Source organism: Cricetulus griseus, chromosome 5 (assembly GCF_003668045.3).
Source record: "Cricetulus griseus strain 17A/GY chromosome 5, alternate assembly CriGri-PICRH-1.0, whole genome shotgun sequence".
Classification (NCBI taxonomy): Eukaryota; Metazoa; Chordata; class Mammalia; order Rodentia; family Cricetidae; genus Cricetulus; species Cricetulus griseus.
Genome location: NC_048598.1, coordinates 65377628 through 65398567, shown reverse-complemented (window position 1 = coordinate 65398567; position 20940 = coordinate 65377628). Strand labels below are relative to the sequence as shown.

At 37.1% G+C, this 20940-nt stretch overlaps 1 protein-coding gene across 1 annotated transcript in view; it reads right to left on the bottom strand.

The window, feature by feature from the left end:
• The window catches only part of Dpp10 (dipeptidyl peptidase like 10), a 512276-nt gene that overhangs the window by 22289 nt on the left and 469047 nt on the right, over window positions 1-20940 (bottom strand). The window contains exons 18-19 of the mRNA XM_035445836.1: window positions 13044-13142; window positions 12867-12936 (exon numbers count right to left, since the gene is read on the bottom strand). Of these exons, the coding sequence (XP_035301727.1) occupies window positions 12867-12936; window positions 13044-13142 (169 nt within the window). The remainder of the gene's footprint in view (window positions 1-12866; window positions 12937-13043; window positions 13143-20940) is intronic.

The following is a 20940-nucleotide window of genomic DNA, read 5'->3' as shown; positions in this document are numbered from 1 at the left end:
TCTCTCTGCTCTGGACTGTTCCAGATGTCTCTGGATGTTCTCACTTCTATATCTACAATACAAACCTTCCCCTTAGCATTACCATGAAGTAATCATGTTCATATTGTAAGTTTATACAACTATCAACATCAGTATCACTCACTGCCAATATCATCTTCATTATAACCACCATCATCACTGTCATTACCATCATACCATCATCATCATCCTCATCTAGTTTAACTAGGACCAAAATTAGGCACAGGTTACAAAGAAGTCACCCATGTGATGGATTTAAAGAGCATCCAAATACCACATTTTGAAAAGATCTCCATTGTTATCAGGGCCGCATTCTAAGCATCCTCTCCCACAATTCACTCTTCAGGGAAAAGCACAAAATAATCTTTCTTCTATCATCACATTTGTGCTCATACAGAGAGACCAACACACTATGATTCCCCACCAAGAGGTTTCTAGGTCACCATATTTCTGGGAAAAAACAAAAGCCAATAACCTGCCCCAGGAACATTAAGCACTGAGCATAGATAAGTCCAAAAGGAAGTCCAGTTTCCCAAATCCAAAAAGCTAGGGCTGATGCCCAGAAATGACAGTCTTGCCTCTTCTGAAGCTGGACTATAGAAAGAATGCCAAAAGCCTATATGCAGCATTTTTCAGGAACCTACAAAATGGGATTTTCCTGCCAGAAAGGGCTCTTTCCCTTATATACACTTGATTGCATATATCAAAACCCACACTGACCTCCAGGCTCCTTCGGTCCCTATCCACACATACTTGTTATGTATTTCAAAGTCCATGTTAGCTTCTGGCCTCTCTCTCCATCCCGACTCCTGTACTCTGTTAGACTTCACCAACTGCCCACCTCCCATTATGTCTCTATGTAATAACAATCCTACCCGCTAACCCCACTATTCTTGCTTCTCTAACAGATAGTCTTGGTCATGGCCTGTGTGCTTCTCTTTTCCTCTCTGCTCTGGACTCTTCCCAATGCCTCTGTTCTCTCTTACCTACAATAATCCTTACTCCCAGTCATGAAGCAGCCATTTGGTGGTTTCTTTATTGTCCCATCACTTATAGTATGGAACTAAAAATTAAGGAAAAAATTGGTTATGGGCAAAACAAAAGCTGTTATGTGAGGAATTTGGTCCCCTAAAGTTCATACAGTGAATTTCTGATCCCTGGCACTACAAGATGTGACTACGTTCAGACTCAATATTTAAAGGCACAGAGAAAGTAAACTGGGCTTCTAGGGTTGGTGGAATTCAGTCTTACTAGTGCCTTGTAAGTTGAAATTTGGAAACAAACAAACAAAATACTGTAGACACTTGTACAATAAAAATGGCTGAAGAACAAATGCCACATGAGGATGAAAAAGTGGTACCACCTGGAAAGCCACAAAGACTCCAGGGGAGGAATACCATGGTGGCATTTTGGTCCTTTTTCGTGCTTTAAATTTAATAATATATTTTATTCAATGCACTATTATTTAAAAAAAAACATGGTAACTGGAGGGATGGCTCAACATTTAAGAGTACTTCCTGCTGTTGTAAAGGACAGAGTTTGGTTCCCAGATGAACCAAACTCAGAGCTGCCCATAAATCCAGGTTAGGGGATCTGGAAATCTTCTGGCCATTATGGCATCTTCACTCACAGCCACATATTCCGTCCCCACACAGACATAAATAAAAAAAATAAAATAAATGCTATTAACGAATGACAAAATAAAGTGCATTAGTATAATAGAAACTTTATCCTATTCTTCCCTACCTCCTGTCCCTCATTTCCCATTTGTTATATTGACAGACCAGACGTCTTCAATACAGGGCCAGTGGTTATCCATTAATGACTCTCTTTCTTGCCTTAAAAGACATTATATATCTTTTTGCTCTTTCTCTAAATGGGATCCAGCACTGTCTCCTTAGTCAGATGCAAATATTGTTTGAAAGCTCTCATGAGAGCAATGAAAGAAATGCAGAATTCACCTCTTTCTGTCCTGCTATTCAAATTGTAATAAGGAGTCAAAAGATGAACTCTCATCACTACACAGGTTCAAACAATGAACAGCATGGTTATTAATGAGCCAGGCCTAAAACTAGAAAATGGACAGTTAGTATTATCCACACAAAATTAACCTTGGGATAAACATCCTAGACAGCACATGAAAATAACAGAATAGAACCAACAGAAAAGGGCCTGGGGGACATCATCCAGGCAGAAAATGTAGAATAAGCAGAGAGGAAACACAATCTTCTAATGATATCTGCTGTCAAGTCTCACTACATTAATTCTTATCCTTTGGCCAATTTCCATCTGAAATAATTTTTAATGGCATCATTGAGGTAGTAGAAAAAGAAGGAGGCTGGAAGATCTTTTCTTTTATTTGTTTAAATATTTACATCATCCCAGAGATAGAACATCCTTCTTCAATTCCTTTACAGTTTGAAAGGGTTACACCTACATCACTTACCATTAAATGGTACCCCAGCACAATTTACAAATAGGTCAGAGACGGAAGGATCTACTCTCTTCTTGACTGTACACCTCTTATGTATTAGAGTGAAAATATTCTATACATTGGCTAAAAGAATGTGGAAGTGAATTAGGAGATGTCTTAGTAATTTACTTGACACACAAAATGAGAACCTATGTGCAAGCCATACAATCCATGCAAAAAAGACTGTCATGGTAATTTATTCCCTTTATTCCTGAGCCCCAGGTATTGTGTGAGACCTAGTCTCAAAAAACATGGTAGAAAGAAACCGAGAAAGACACCTGATACCAGCCTCTAGCCTCTATGTACATATACACACATGTGTTCTCGAACATACAGATGCACTTATACATGCAAAAAAATTAAAGTGAAAGGTACTCAGACAAATTAGGAGCATTTTCAGTACCATGTCATGAGCAGTTTGATGGGTTCTGAAGGGAAAGCCTTCAGTTCCTGGTAATAAAGGGACTTCCTCATTCTTCTATGATTCCAAGTTGTGCAACTTAGTCTACATTCCAGAAGTTGGAAACATTAGGGCAAAAATTCTTGGTACGTTATGCTTGGCCAGTGGTTACTGGTCAGTGGGTGGTGAGGAATTAGAAACTTTGCAAAGGTTGGGGGTGATGGGCAACTAGTGCTCATCAGCAGGAGAGTAGGCTTGCCTGTAGCGGCAGAAGTCAGGGAGGGAATACAGGCTATAGCAGGTGTTTCCTTCCTTGGGTTTAGGGATGAAGGCCTCTTTCATAGACCTTGCTCTCCACAGTAAGGGGAAAAAGTCAACTCTAAGAGCAACTCAGATCTGTTTGTACTCTCCAGCTTTTCCCAGTGTAAGACCACAGTCTTAAATTTGGGCAGGGAGAGAATAGCAGCAGAGGGCCTGTGACCTTACAGGGCAGTATGGAAGTATGAATAGCCTGGCAGAGATGCAGACATTCTGATCTACCAGAGTCCTGAAACAACAGACATCATGAAATGGGAATTTCCTGAAGAATGTCAGGCTGGAAGAAAGAGAAGATTGTCTGCCAGAGCAGAGGGGAGGAGGGCTGTTTGTCTCCCTGCAAGATATTTCACACAGGTTTATGAAATTGACAGACCAACTTACAGGATGAGGCTGGAGCTAAGAAATTGGTAGCTCAGGCAGACATGGCAACATTCTAGCCAGGACTCTTCAGATGTGCATATCCCTGGCTCAGCAAATTAAGTTTAATTTATCTTCAGGACATTGGCAATAGACTTGAAGGGGCCATTGGATTTCTTTACCCCTCTTTCCAATGTGAACATATTGAATATATCTCATTTTTCTGTTTTTTCCTCTAATAGTTCATATGTTCCATTGGCTTCTCAAGAATGGGTGGTCCAGACTTGACTTCCTGGGGCATATAGATAGTGACCCCAAATTTTGTAAGAAAAATAGAAGACTGTACTTTTATAAAACAAGCAAGTGACAATTTTCTCAACAAGTTCAGTAAAAATTATAATTAATTTATCTTGGGACTTTGGTGATTACAATATTGAAACACACAATTCATAGCACATAGATCAGGATCACATTGAATTAACAGACACTAATTAAATGCTACTAGATTACAGATCTGCTAGGTATCTGTTTTCCTCTCCCAAAAAATCAGGCCAAATCCCCTTATGCATGCCACTTAGGACAAAGGAGTGACAGTTTCCTTCGGTGACTCTTAGAAAATTCAGGCCTAAGTAGAAACCAAGGAGAGGGATGCTTCCTAGAACCATAGCAACTTTGAACTGCAGTTCCACCCAGTGTGGGACTCAATGCTCACCTCCATGACACATTAGATATCGCTTAGTTTACAAGTTGTGAAATTTTTCTCACCCTATAAGAGTCTGACATTCCATCTGTTCTTGAAAATTGAGGGATCTGTCTCTTCCTCCAGAACTTACCATCATGCTACACATGGCAGATATCTCTTCTAGTGCTCTCTGGATTTTAAAAGGAATTCTGTCTGCTTTCATGGTCCTCTTCATGCCTCTCTTCATAAGTTCTTGCACTTCAGGGCATGACCATGGCTGTCCATGACTATGAAGCTATCTCTTAATAAATCTCAGCTGAGGAGTGTGTTAGTTCCTTTCTACAAACTTTGCTCACTCAGGCCATGTTAAAAAAGTTTCTCAGATCCATGACTATTGTGCTCATTCAAACCTTGAGAGTATACTTCATACTAGGTAGGGCATCATGGCAACTTCTGGTCCTTACATCATTCTGGTTTCCTACTCATCTAGAGAGATTCTAGGAATCAATTTATCAATAAAAATCTGAATGTATAAACATGGATTTTTAATCTCATTTTACTTTGCTGTATCAAACAAACAAATGCAACAATACAATGTCAATCATGACCATTGGCTAACATCAGAACTATCTAACAAATAAATACATTGAGACAGAATTAAAGAAAATATGTAAATTGATAATTAAATAATTTCGGCTTTAAGCAATAACACAATTATAAAAATTGCTCAGAATATATTCACTTAAATATTAGGCATATTAGACTCATTTCTGCAAAGAAACCAGAATTCTTAGCCAGCAAAGGACTCAGAAATAAAGATGCTGAATACCCCTCACTGGTCCACACTATTCTTAGCCTTTTTCTATGTTTCTACATTTACCTCTTTTATTTAGCATGTGTGTGTGTGTGTGTGTGTGTGTGTGTGTGTGTGTGTGTTCACATATAGAGATCATAGAACAACTTTTAGGAATAATCTTTCTCCTTCTACCCAGGGGATCAAGGTGAATTCTTTAGGCTTGCCAGCAAGCATCCTCACCCACTGAGCCCACTCTGTGCTCCCTTCTTCCTGACAATGTTTCAAATCTCAATAGATGGCTACCATATTGAGTGTTGCCTATATCTTCTTGTCTTCATCTATAGAAGAAGTATGATACCTACCCTGTTCTTATCCAGTATGTGAGAAAATTACTTTCTCAAGAAAATGAAATGTCCTATGAACCATGCATTAAATATGTGGACATGACTTGAGTTCCCATATCAGGTGTGGAATGTTTCATATGTGATAAAGAAGTAGTCATGACGATAGAAGACACATCACTGTGTCTCATGTGCAATGGTTTCCAGAGCATCATCATATATAGGTAATGAATATTATTTCTTACAGTTACCATCTCAGCAGTTCATTAAGACCACAAGAAAAAAACATCTAAAATCCCTGCCTTTTGTATTTGGTTATTTGGTGTTGCTATGGTTTAGATCTAGAATGAATTCCTAAAGCCCTAGTGTCAAAGTCGTGGTCCCCATCCAGGGACACCAGTTGGAGGTATTTGAACTTCAAACGTTAAGGTCTAGAGGGAGGTCTTAGATTCATTGCAGAGTCATCTTCAAAGTATTGTTTACTGTGAAGTGGGAAGAACACAGAAAAAAAAGAGCTTGAGTAGACAGAAAACTCTGCAGATTCAACTCCATATTCATTGATAATCATAGGGAAAATCCACTGGCAGGACATGATAGGTAATATAAGAAGCAGAGGGCCTGTTATAAACAAATAAATTTAATTTCATTTGAGGAAATAATTTTGCACTCTTCATGATTCTGGGGATGGCAGACATGACATATTCTATTCTTAGCTTCCTCCTGTTAAGATAGGAACAAATTATGTGCATGCATGATTGTCTGAGAATTAAGCATAGGGGATAGGTTTAGTGGATAAAAAACTTTGCAGTCAATCGTGAGGACTAAAGTTCAAACCCCTAGCACCCAGATAAAAACCCAAGCCAACATGGTGGCCTGCCTGAAATCCCTGGCTGTATTCAGAGACAGGGCACAGGATTCAGGAAACAGATTCCCTGGGGCCAACTGGCTAACTAGATTAAGCCAAAACTTCATAAAGAAATCCCTGAGGTGGAGAGTGGTTGAGAACAAGAATTGATACTAACTTTAAACATTCTACATGTCCCCACAAAAAGGTGCATCCATTAGTAAATGAACATGCACATATGTATTACACATGCATGGTATCTAAACATATTTAAAATGATATGTGTAGCTTAGATTGTTAGCTGGTGTCATCTTTGTAGATCTCCAGACATTTCCCTAGTGCCTGGTTTCCTTGTAAACCTAAAATGTTTCCCTCTATTTTCCATTCTTGTTATCTTCTATTCTTCCCCTGACTCAACCTTTCTGCTCCCTCATGTCCTCCTCACCCCTCCTCTTCTCCCCTTTTCATTCTCCTAGCTCCCTCCCCCCTCTTCCCATGCTCCCAATTTGCTCAGGGGATCTTGACCCTTTCCCCTTTCCCAAGGGACCATTAATGTCTCTCTTAGAGTACTCCTTGTTTACTAGCTTCTGTGGCAGTGTGGATTGTAGACTGGTAATCCTTTACTCTATGTCTAAAATCCACATATGAGTACATACTACCTTAAATGCCCTCCCCTGATAATGAGATTGATGACTGACTTATATGCTACCTGATAGCCCTTATCCATCAGCTGGTGGAAGTAGAAGCAGACACCCACAACTATTCACTGAACTGAACTGGAATCCAGATGCAGAGAAGGATGAGTGAAGAGCAAAGGGGTCCAGATCAGGCTGGTGAAACCCAGAGAAACAGCTGACCGGAACATTGCAGAACTCTTGCTCCCCAGACTGATAGCTGATATACCAGCATGGTACTGATCCAGACCCCAGGAACATGGGTTTCAGTGAGAAAACCTCAGAAATCTATGGGACCTCCTGTAGTAGTTCAGTACTTATCCCTAGCATAGGTGTGGACTTTTGGAGCCCATTCCACATAGAGGAATAATCCCTGAGTCATGACACACAGGGGTGGGCCTAGGCCTTATCCCAAAGGATATGATAGACTCTGATGACACCCTATGGAAGGCCTCACCATCCAGGGAGAGCAGATAGGATATGTAATAGGTAGGGTTTTAGTTGTTGTTGGTGGTGGTGGTAGGGGAGGACAGGAGGGAGAAGGGAACTGGGATTGTCATGTAAAACAATCTTGTTTCTAATTCAAATGAAAAAAATCTGAAAAAATATAATGATACATGTAAAATAAAATAATGGTAGCTGGTGGTAATTCTTGCTAGCTTGAAAATATAAAAGTTTGATAGTAAGATTATACAGTCAAATTTTGAGACAATGCATATGGATATTTTTCAGCATCATTCAAAAAATCTAAAGAAATAAGAAGCTGATTCACCCAGAAAACTGAGTTAATGCATGTTGTAAGTGCTCAGATCAATTACGGTCCTATCTTTCTCTAACTCAACTCATTCTTGAAAACCTTAATGGTTGACTGATTCATTTTATTTTTTTTTATTTTTTGGCATTCACTCTTGCATTCTGTCTATATTCATGGGGCTGAATAATGCTCTGATGACTGTGATACAAAGGAAAGAGCTGCTAGATTAATAGATGGAACAGTGAAACGCTGACCATTCTCTGCCTTGTTTAGATATTAAAAGCAAGGACATGTAGAGAATTATCTGGAAATTTATCTTTAAATATTACTAAAACTTTTTCAGTTGGGCAAAGACTGTGGCAGCATAAACCAATATACATTGAGCCCAAATCAAAGAGGTGTATTTGGCTGGGATCAAATGGTTTCTTATATCTAGAGGAGCCAGGTTTCTGGTGGCTGTTTGTGAGGGTCACATCATCCAGTGTGAGAGTCCCAACATTTTTCCTCACAGAGGGCAGAAAGACAACACACAGAGAGAGGACTAGGGACACTAAAGAATAGAAAAGGCAAGGGAAAAGCAGAGTGGACACCTGGAACAGAGGTACTCAGATAGTTACAGAGTACTATGGTTACAGACTTTAAGGAGGGTGAACCTACAGGACAGAAAATCAATCAAAAGATCAAGGAATGAATAACAGTCCCATGACCTCAATGACCATCAAGCTATTGACTGACTGATTGACTGATTGACTGTTGTATTTATTTTTTTGTGACAGGGTCTCTTATATCCTAGGCTGGCCTCAAACTTACAATGTTGCTCATGGATAACCTTGATTTTATGATCCTTTGTCTTCCCATCCTGAGTGTTGGAGTTACAGCCTGTACCATAAGTCCTAGTTTAAGAAGCTCTGGGGCTGGAACCCAGGCTTCATGCATGCTATGCAAGCAATTTATGAACTGAACTGTATTTCTGGACACCCTAGTCATTTGTAAACCCAGCTCCTCAGACCAAGAAATTATTTCTGTTTCTTTGTAGACCAGATCCAATGCACAAAACAGCAAAACTTAAGATGCTAACCCTAACCCTTTATGCCCAAGTAGAAGAAGCCTGCCTTTTTTTTTTTTTTTGCTCAGCAATGTTTAACTCATGATTACTGGAAAACACAATCAACTATTACAGTTTTAGAAAGGGAAGCCATTTCATCATTAGAGATAGGGTTTACTCTTAGTAGGAAAAAGTGTGCCCTTCAGTCCCAAGCAATTTCACTCAATTCTCCATGCAGTGGGATTTTGCAGTTGTCAACAACAAATGAATTAATGTCCCTTTCAGGAAAATTTATATGGCTGGAGATGAGCATATTAGGCAAATTAAATCTATCTTAGAAGGATAAAACTAGATTAAAAAAAAAACCTTGATGATTGCCATTGTCTATTCAGATGATTTAGCATAAGTTTCTAGAAATGATTATATTCATCAATAGAAATTAAAATATAATTATTGGTTTACATGTGAAATATTCTGCACAATTCCTGAGAACTGACAGCTTTAAACCAAGGGGCAGAATAAAGTGAATCAATGCATAATGTGAGCAGAACCTAAAGGCAGAAACAGGAGCCAGAGTCAAATACCTGCTTGTAGTCTTTGCTTCAGCATGCTGGAATGCAGCAATGTAAATTCTGTGAGCCTGATTATATGACTTCATCTGATCAGGGAATTTCCACATACTAAATAACTTTATAGGTTCTATATCACACATTTCATATTTATACTGTTATATTTAAATGTGTAAAATATCACTATCTTTAATAAAAGTAAGATTATACTTACAAACTATTAAGCACTATCTGCAAGTGTTTATGGCCCAGATAACATTATGTTTGTATACAATTTATTAAGCAAGTATGATCATACTCATAATTTATTAAACACTAAGTACAAGCATTTATGCCCAGACAACACTTTTATTTTGTATGAATAACATGAATATAAAATGCACTGCACACTGTGCATAATGTAAAGACACACTATTAGCCCCAATTTGTTTCCAATATAACAGCAGCTTAGAACCATTAAGCAGTGCATTGGAAATCCTAAGAGCTCCAATTGGAAGACAGTCTCAGCCAGCATTTATGTGTACTACTGTCCTTCTTCAAAGAGACTCAGATGGTCCTTTCCAAGTAACAGAGTTTTAAATGTTGGTTCTCATTCTTATGTAGTCAAAATCAGTCAGAAGAAAGGGCAAGTTGAAGCCAAGAAGATCCAGTTAACATCCCTCATAAAGTAATGAGGGATAAACATAAAACATCTGAAGGTCTGGTCTGCTTCCCACAGCTAGGGCCTCATCCCTTCATCAGGTAGGCATGGAAATATGAATAACTACCTTTGTATCCATGTGAATAAAGGAACTACACTTCAAACACAATGTCATCCTTTATCTTCCACCTTAATGGTCTTGGTAGCTGAAGGATATCTCCTAGGGTCTCTTTGCTGAGGAAACTTTAGATGTAGTGAACTTCAGATAACCAAAGGACAATGTGATAGTAATACAGGATTCCTAGCCAAACTGCTACTGTTTTCAGTTTTGCTGGGTCTGCTCATAGGAGATGATGAGGAGAAGAGGATCATGGGACCCTCACCCAAGTGTTCAGCCACCTTTCCCAGTTGCATGTCACTATGATCCAATCACATTGGCACGGTGCTGGACGGGGTATAAGAACATATAGACTGGAGGGGGTGAAGGGAATGCAGCCTACTGGGAACAGACTTTCAATGTGGCTGCTTTAAGGTGTGATAGTTTGAGCATAATTGGCCAACATAATCTCACAGGGAGTGGCATTATTAGGAGGTGTGGCTTTGTTGGAGTAGGTATGGCCTTGTTGGAGAAGTGTGTCATGGGGTGGGGTTAGGGATTCAGGGATGGTGAGTGGGAGTGGGAGATGGGTACTGGGGACCATGAGGTTTCTCTTGCTCAGGATACTGCTCAGTCAACTTCCTGTTGCCTAGAAGATGTAGCACTCTCAGTTCCAGCATTTCATCAGCCTACATATTGCTATACTCAACACCATGATGATAATGGACTGAACGTCTGAAAATGTAAGTGAGCCACCTCAATTAAATGTTTTGTGATGGTGTCCCTTCACACCAATAAAAACCCTAACTAAGGCAAAGGTCACCTGTGCTCCTGAGTGAAACCTCTCCCCCATTGCCCTATAAGCAAACCTAATAAATTCATTGGTTCTTCCTGGGACTGGAGAAATCTTATGCAAGTTTGTTCTTGAGATATTAGAAAGAGGGTTATATATTGTTTATGTCTCTCCAAGGGAAGTTATTATGACAACAGTAACTAGGACAAAAAAAGATGCTTGATTTTCCTGACTTTCTTATTTTAATGTGATTAGTATTTTCCTCAATATATCATACGAATAGCAGAAAACTAGTGAAAGGAAAGGCAAAAGAAGAATTAACAAAGAGCAATGAGAGGTTCAAATAAAGCTAACCTAGAATTAAAGATCTTTCTGGCTCTGATGGTCAAAAAATCTGTAAGGTCCTGAGCTAGGTCTCTCAAAATCTATATACCAGTGTGATGATGGTCCACACTTGGAATCCTAGAGTTGGAACGTAGAGAGATGTGGATCTCTCCTGAGGCTAGCTGGCCAGCCACCCTAGCCCATGTTGTAAGCTCCAGGTGAATAAGAGACTCTGCCTTCCCAAAAAGAAAAGGTAGATAGAAATTGAGGAAGACATCTGACACTGACCAATATTGACCTTAGCTTACACACACACACACACACACACACACACACACACACACACACACACACACACACACTGTGACAAATTAGTTACATAATTAAAACATCTAAATAAAGTCAGTGCAAACCATCATTCCAACTCTCTGATTTGTATGTATCAGATGAAGCACAATGAAGACATGGAACAAAGTGTGTGTTCCATTTCAACAAACTATAAGGTAGCATGTTATAGTCTGAATTACTATGAAGAGGTTAGCTCACTTTCCTAAAGACCTGCAGCTAGAAAATGGCAAGGTAGACTTTTAATAAAATCATGTTAAACTCCAGAATAGTGTTCTATAAACTCAGTAAATACAAGACCCTTTCATATTTTCTGTGCCTATTAAGGCCCTGAACATATTTTTGGATAATATGCAGCATTGTGGGTCAACATGCTACCAGGCTTCATAGTAAATCAGTTACTAATGAGCCTCAGCCATTCAAGGCTCAATCAGCATGACATCAGTTACCCTAAGAGGCTAGGGTCACTGTGCTGAAGTCAATACCATCCTGATCTCACAAAAAGTATGAAAAAAGTCAGTTGTAAGGCTGAACATTCTGAAATTCAGGCTTCCTAAGCACAAACCTGCTTTCTCTGGCCACACGTCAAGGATTATAAAATTAAAGGGTAATGCAGACATCACTAACTGTTGAAAAGTGAAAAAAAATAATGGGTTTGTTTAGTGTTGTAAAAATACTGATCAGGAACACAATGCTTCAATAATTCCTAAACAGACATACACAAACAAAGATACCCAGTGTCACTGTTCTCAGTAAAAGAATTAATTACAGGAATGGATATGTTCCAAATATTCAAACATTCTCACACAATACTCAGTGATGGTCTCCATAAGGAAGCAGTATAGATAATAGCCTTCATGCTTGTGGTGAAGAGTTTTTAGCTATCTACTTGTCACAAACTAAAATCACCTGGAGGAGAGTCTTAACTGGGCAATTATCTAGATCATGTTGGCCTCTGGACGTGTCTATAAGGGATAGCACTGTTTGCTGATTTATGTGGGAAGACCCATTCCACTGCGGGCAGTGCCATTTCTTAGACAGCAAGTTTGGAAATGAGTAAGAGTGGAGAAATTCAGCAGAACACAGGCAAGTAAGCAAGCAAGTGTAAAGGAATTCATTTATCTTTGCTTTTGACTCTGGATGTGAAACAAGTAGCTATTTGAATTATCAGCCCTGACAATGATGGCTGCAATTTGAACTTATTACCCAAATAAACCCTTTCTTCCCTAAGTTGCTTTTCATCAAAATATTCTATCCCCAAAACAGAAATGAACTAGGACACTAGTTAATCAAGAATAATTCTATTATTCATTTAATAAATCTGCCATCTGAGGCACAAGAGCATAATTATGAAATCTTTAGATCCATTTATTTTAATAAAAAATAAAATACTTACATTATTAAGAGAAGAGCATACTGGTTTTTCTCCATAAAATCTTTGGGGAAGGACAACTGTAAAGGAAGTTCTTTTAAAGAAAGAGCAAAATATTAAAGATGGAGAGTCATTTAAAGGTAAAAGTATAAGATGCAGAGAAAGCTGTTCTTGAAGGATGGAGTATGTGCCAAACTTTACCATAGTCATCAATGTGAAGTATCTTAATTTCTGACTTGGCGAGCTTCTTCTTCTGGATCATTTCTTTCATTCTAGAGTTGCTTTCCAAGATGAAATACTCTGAAAACCAGAGAATATGTGTCTGTGAAGCACCCAGCCATAGGATTCCTCCACATCATACCTTCCCTCACAAGGCTTGGGGAACAGTGTGAGAGAGGGGAAAGAGAGTTTTTAAGACCCACAAACCAAGGTGGACCAAAATGAAGCAGGGTCTTCTGGAAATGACAGATGACTGAAATCATTGCTCTCATGAACTCACAGCAGCTGTGAGTTCCTGGACAAGGTCAGGCCAGTGAACATTCCAGCAGGGAGTGTGGAGGGGCTCAAATATCCCTATTTGTAGCCAGGAAGCTATTGGAGGGAGAAAACATTTTCCTTAATGGTGTGGCTCTGGCAAGTTGTTCATGCTTTAGTGGATGTCCCCACAACCACAAGTATATGACCAACATAAAGTGGAATTGGTGGGTTATAGAAAAAGAAAAGGTCATGATGTTGAAGGGGGTCCATGAAGGGTAGGAGTTTGATTTGTCATGAGTTAGGGAGAGAATTGGGGGTGGGTGAGAATGATCAGAATACACTGTACATATCTATGAAATTCTCAAATAATAAAAACATTATAATTAAGCATTCTGCAAATCCAAAGGGGCATATGAAGAGCTACCTTCTATCCAATAACTAGGAATCAATCCAATACCAAAAAATATCATCAGGTTGCTACTACTCATCAGGCGTTGTTCTGGGCATTGAGGGAAACCTCTAGTTTGTCTCTTAAATCAGCACAGGGCTGTTCCAACTGAACGTCATCATTTCAATGAATTTCCTCCCATTTGTTCTGGTACATCAGGGTTACCATTTACATTTCAAAATAAAAGTCTGATCATGCTACTACTCTCCTTTAGAATATTTAAAAGATTGCAAAATTATCTAGCAGTAAATGAGATAAAATTTGAATAATTTAGATACTGACATAAAAACTCAGGAGGAGAACAAAATGTAGTCAGTAGAAATAACCCAGAAGTGACCCACAAAGTATCAGTCTCAAATGAGAATGTTAAAATTATAGACCAACTGTTCAATAAGCTGGAAAAAAGCACAAAATCATATTCCAAAACTAAACATGCAAAATATGAGATACATGATAATTATAGTCTAAGAAGAAAAATTGCAAGTGAGACCAATATAATATTATATGTTGCAGAGGATGACGATGAACTTGGAAATATAACAAATACTAATAATCAAACAAAAATTTTAAATTTGACTTATGGTCTTGGGAGATATCTCAGCACATAAAGGTGTGTGTGGCCAAGCCTTAGCAACTAAGGCTGATACAAAGGACCAATGTGGGCAAATTGTCTCCTCACCTATATGCATGTGTTGTGACATGAGGACGTTACACAATAAATAAAATAAGTGTAACTATTTTTTAAGTTTACTATTGAAAGTTCATAAGTAACTTGCTAGATTTTACTTACATTTTGTTTAATGTAAACATAGATAGCTGGTGGTGACACCCACCTTTAGTCCTAGCACTTGGGATGCAGAGGCAGTCAGATCTCTCTGAGTCCAAGGCCAGCCTGGACTACAGAGTGAGTTCCAGGACATCCAGAGATAAACAGAGAAAACATGTCTCAAAAATTATATTTTAAAAATACATCTGGGGAGAGTTTACATACTAAAATGTGTGTGTGTGTGTGTGTGTGTGTGTGTGTGTGTGTGTGTGTGTGTGTGTGTGTGTGTGTGTGTTTATCTGAGTCTTTGATGTCTCCCAGACATATAGTTTTTATTTTAGGGGCCATGTGTTTTAACTAGATTTATTTCTAAGTATTGCATCAATGTTATTCTCAGTATTTTAGCTACTTTTAAACTTTATATATCTGTGATCATGTTTGCTTTGCAATATGTAGGATTTTGCTTACTTTTAAAATTTTTCTTGTGTGTAACTATGTCTTACACAAATAAAGAATAAAGGCAGTTTTGCTATTATTATTCTTGCCTTTGCCCTGGCTGAGTCTTCCAACTGAATGTGGAAGAGAAAGGGAGAGAAAGGGCTGGAGAAAGCTAGCTTTTCCCCTTTGATTGCACAGAAGCATCTGTCTTTCAATGTCATACATGATGCCAGGCATAGTATTTTTGTGGATACCATCATCAATTTCAGGAATTCTCTTTTCATGTTTTTGTAGTGTCCATTTAAAATTGCTATAGTTATATTATTAAATGTTTGTCAAATTTATCAAATGTTATTTTTCTAAATCTTTTGTGATTCTCATCTAACTATGGTGAATCACATGGATTAGCGGTGCTTGCTTCTGCAACAGGGAATAAGAAAACATTGTATAATGTTAGTGAACATCATAGAATCTTAGTCTTTTGCTTTTCTTTTTGCTGTCTCTTTCTCTTTCTTGAGTGTGTGTGTGTGTGTGTGTGTGTGTGTGTGTGTGTGTGTGTGTGTGTGTGTTTTGTGAGTGTGAGGGGCGCACTATCTATCTTGCAGAAGTCACAAAACAACCTCATGTTTCAACAGGTGCAGTCCACCTTTGTGTTTTTGTTAGAGATAGGGTCTCTTACTGTCCACAGGGTCTCTGACTGCCCTGTGAGCCCCAGGGATCCTCCTGTCTCCACCTCCTCAGATTAGGATTAAGTTATTCCCACAAAGCACTGCTTTTTAAAAGACAATTCTGGGGACTGAACTCAGGTCTTTGTGCTGGCAAGCTAAACATTTCACCAATGGAGCCTTTTTACTCAAGATTTTCTTTTAATTTTATTTGGTTCTGAATTTGGAATATAGGTAATAGATGGGATAGGTTTTCTTCCTTTCTCACACAGCATTTCATGTGCCCATGCTGGATTTGGACACTTTTTGTAACCTAAATTAATCTCCAATCTGAGATCGTCTGCCTTCTGCCTTCCAGGATTAGATGTGTGCCTTGGTCTGTAGTTTCTGGAACAGCTTGGTAAATTTAGTAGTACATTCACTTAGAATTATGTGTAATACATTAGTAAAGGCTTTTTATGTTCTATTTGCATTTTAAATATATGGTATTTGCTTTACTTATTGTCAGATGAGACACATGTAGTTACATTTTATCACTGTTATATGCAATGGAGCAGATCTAACCATTTTCTATTGTTGATTTTTTTTTTTTACCCCTTATTTTGGACTTTTGGCAATTTGTTTTTTCTGTTCATTAATGTTGTTTATTTTTAAATTAGGATTTACTTTATTTGGATTTTATTAACCTTTGATTTTTTAATAAGATTATTTTTGGTGATTCTGACTATTATTCTGTAATCTAGTTTTATAACTCCTGTTGTCTGAGTACAGCCAGATGCAGATACTGGTCCATTACCAACAGAGGTTCCATGACTGATTTCACATATTTTTTATGTATTTCCGGAAGATTTTTTTTCCTAATATTTCAAGTAAATAAATTTCAATACTTTCTTTGACATTATCCACTCTGCATTTTGGTTTTATTCCAAATATTTTGTGTTTATTAATTTCCTTAGTAAAATCACATCCTATCTTTTCTACTTACCATACTGGCATTTTCTATATTTGAATTATCTACTTCTTGTGCTGCTGTTATTTGCTGTTCTGGAGATGGAGCCCAGGGCCTCACACATGCCAAGTGAGTGTTCATCCCCTGGGCTCCCATCCTTAGCCTCAGGAATCAAGAGAAAGGGTCACACTCTACCACAATCAATTCATTTCTGTGATGTGTTTATCTAACTAATTTTATTATTAATAAAACCTCAGGAGTCAATATTGTGATACAAACCTCATAGATCAAGAAAACAGAGGAGAAATTACAGGCTGGACCAGATTGAAAAGATACATAAATCAATCTCCCTAAGCCACTCCTAATTTTTTACTGTACCTTCTATCTGGCCCTCCAAAACTTTATGTCTAATTCCAGTCAGCCAGTGGTATACTAGGCCCCTTGATTCAAATTTTAACTTTATTATCAGTGTCAGATTGTAAGTGTGAATATACATCAACATTTATGTTTATTCAATTGAGTTATGACTTCTATGTATACTTCTTAATTTATACTTCTTAAAAATTTTTCTCAATAACAAAAATTGTGGAGAGTGTGCTATCTGACCTTCCTAAAACTCAACCATCTTTTGTTATTTAAATTCTAAATATTATCAAAGAACCATCAAAAACTTTTCATAATAAATATTTTAAAATGTGAATTCATATTTTAAAATTTTAATTGCATTTTTATTTACATATTTAGTGGTCCATACTATAAGGCACACATGAGGAGATCAGAGGACAACTTTTGGTAGTCATTTCCTTCCACATTGTATGCCTGGGGAATTGAACTCATAAGCTTGGCAGCAGGCACTCTTACCCACTGAAAAGTCTCTGTGTTCCTAAAAATGAAAAGTCGTACCCTCTATAGTCCACTAACATTAACTATTTGTGTTCTAAACACTAATATAAAAGCACATTGAACACATAAAACAACCACATTTTTGCATGTACAAGGTGCCAACATCACTTGACAATGTTAGCACAAATGACATGACATTAAAATTTGTAAAATTTTTGTATTTACACCTCTAAATACATATTACATTTTAATACTTTGTTTTAGAAATGTGCACTAGTTTATTGTGCTACAATTAATAATTAAGTAAAGAAATAAGAACATCTAGTGGGACCAATGTGAGAGTATTATAGTAGTAATTTCATATAACTTATTATAAATTACCAGTTGGAAAAACATAATTAGAAGTAAACCAATTACATCACTGTAACAGCAGTAGGAATTTTTTGTATTAAGTTAAATGGAATTAATTTATTCATGAAATAAATGTCTCTCTATGAGCACCGAGAACTAAATTGCATTTAAAAAACAAATTTTAAAAAGATTTAAAACATTTCAAAATAATATTGGCACACCATAAATTACAATACATTTAGAAAATAGGTTTAGTAAAAATGGCTTCTTCTCAACAAATGATTTAAATATGAGGCAACACTAAGACATTTAGTTAAGTGTGGAGAAAAAGAAGCAAAGAGAAAATAACAAGAACAGAAATTTGTAAAGAAAATGAAATGAAAGATGATAAGAATTAAGAAAAGAATAAAAATGCAGCAACAAAGAGATATGGAAGATCAGGGATAGAAAGAAAGAAACAAAGGAAAAGAAACAGATATATTCAAAAGCATGGAAGGAACTGATGGATAGGGCAAAGAAAGTGACAGGAGCCCCATTCCCATGATTTAGCTACCAAAATCATGGAGGAGCTTAGCCCCCACAAATCATACATTAATGGTATTCAGAGGCCAAAAAAAAAAAATGGTGTTTAAGGGGAGCCTACATAATGGAATGCTGTTGACTGCCTAAGCAGAGTAAAGACACAGACAGATAGACAGCTGCCCTATTCCTTGGTCCCTTTATGGGATGCACTTCTCCTAGGAAGTGACAACAAAATCTGCATACCCTCAAGGCTGGAGATCTGAGGTGCCCTGTCCTTGAGTTGAAAACCTTATGAGAAGTGAGCCTGCTGCACACATTTCTCACTGTGATTCACCTAGATGAAAATGGACAGCAGTAGATGAAAAGCATGTTTCAAACATTAACCATGTAGAATTGTGGTATTTATGCCACATATGAAGTCTACAAAAGTTTCTTCTTTATTATACCTGGAATGCATGCTCAGTATAGAGTATTTGGAAAATAATAAAACAGAAACAACAACAAAATTACATGAAAGGTTCCTAAGTAAATGTGAGATCTCTGAATATCTGAGACAATACCTTCTGTTTTATTGTTGTTTTGTTTTGAGACAGAATCTCATGATCCTTGAACTCACTAGATAGCTAAGGATGACCTTGAACTTCTGATGCTCTTGCCTCTACTTCCAAAGTGCTGGGATCAGAAGCTCTCGAAACACCACACGCAGTTATGTGGTGCCAATGATTGAACTTAGCTCTTTGTGTATGCTAGGAAGGTGTTCTAACACTTTAGCAACATCTTCTTGCAATTTTTATATGACTTACAATCATCAATATCTCTATATTCAGATTTATTTACTTAGCTTTAATTGCCAAAGGAAAAAAGAAGATATGAAAGATTGGAGATTGCTGATTTTGTTATGTTCCTAAATGTTCATTGTTCTTTATGTTTCTAATGGAAAACTATGAGAGCCTCTTCCTATTGTCACTATTAAAATAAAGCTTTTGCATTATCAATTTGTAAGGAAAGTCATTAGATGATGTTTTATTTACTCTGTTTTACATTGGTTTTCATGTTGGTAAAATTACTTTTCTTTTCTCAATTTTCTGCTCATGCCATATTTTACTTCATATAGCCCAGATAACAGATAAACTATCTCATGTATGCTTCTATGTTTCAAGCTTAGTCCCATTTGTCATTAAATAAAACCTCTGTCTCCCTAAATAATTTTCCTTCGAAAGAAGAGCAAGCATCTATCCTCTGTCCACTCAGACAATTAAAAATTTTACTTCTTGATCATGAGGCAATCATAGCTGACTTCTTGTTTGGAACATAAAAAATATTTAGTACTTGTCAGGAGGAATGTTCTGTAGTTGTCAGTAATGTTATAAAAACATAACTTTGTAACAACAGAATAAAATTAAATCCATATGTCATCAAGACTGTTTTTTGAATCATCTTGTGACATCAAGAACTGTCAGCTATCAGATCTCACAGGTCATAAACATATCTCTTACTGTAAATGTATTTATTTGTCACTTTTGCTCCAAGGAAAGTGATCCTTGAAGCTAGTAACTTCTGTCTTTTTGCTCTCAGAAGGTGAAGATGGAGTCATTTCTTACAATGATTTTGTATGTGCAAAATTAAAGTTTCTCTCTATTTTGTTATCTCAACTGAAGTTGTTATAACCATCTCTGCTTGGATGTTGCATTCATAAGTAGGTTCTCCAAAACTGATGCCCTGATTACTGAAATGTTTCACATTAAGTGAAGGCATGGGAAGCTTTTAGATATTTATTATTTCTATGAATTATGCATATTATAGAATTTAATCAAAGTAGTAAGTAGGTGATTCCAAATTAATTCAATATAGAATATGTTAACTCACACACTTTATAAATGACCCTAAATATGTGCAGAAATAAAAGGATTATCACTGTCAAAAAATAATTATCTTTGCTGAGTAGTGAGCAGATTCAATCAATTACTACATCTCCTTTAAGATATATTTTGAAGATGAGGATAAAGGAGGAAAGAAAAAATGAAATAGATGCTGAAATATCTTTCAGCCATACAAGAAAACAACACAAATTCAGGACCTATCTTTGTGAGAACAGGTGATGAATCTCAATATGGTAAAACTTGATGAGCATGGGCTGCTTTCTTTTCTTGGAATGGCACATGTCCCACAGTTTTACACATTTACATCCATAGTCACATGTAATGAAGATTGCTACTTCAGTAAATGTGATTCAGGATAAAACTGTGACAGAAAAAAGTTCTAAGCTCAGACTGCTTCATTTAATTTCTGGCTCTATTAAATATTAATATAGCTCTTTCCAAGTCTAATCTCTCTGTGACTCAGTTTCTTTATATGTATAAGGGAAAAAAAAACAATTTTTCTCAGGAATTCTCCTACTTCAATGAGTCAAACAGCAAGCATTTAATGATAAGATTATATAGTTTGTAGAGCTGAAGAGATGGCTCAGTGGTCAAGAATGGGTTCTAATCTTGATCTGGCACCCTCTTCTGGCCTCCACTGGCTGTTGAACATATATGGCATATATTCATATCCACATAAATAAAATTAAAATTAAAAGATTATACAGCATATGATAAGTCATTCAAGTACAAGAATTGTGACTTTGTAAATTGGGAAAC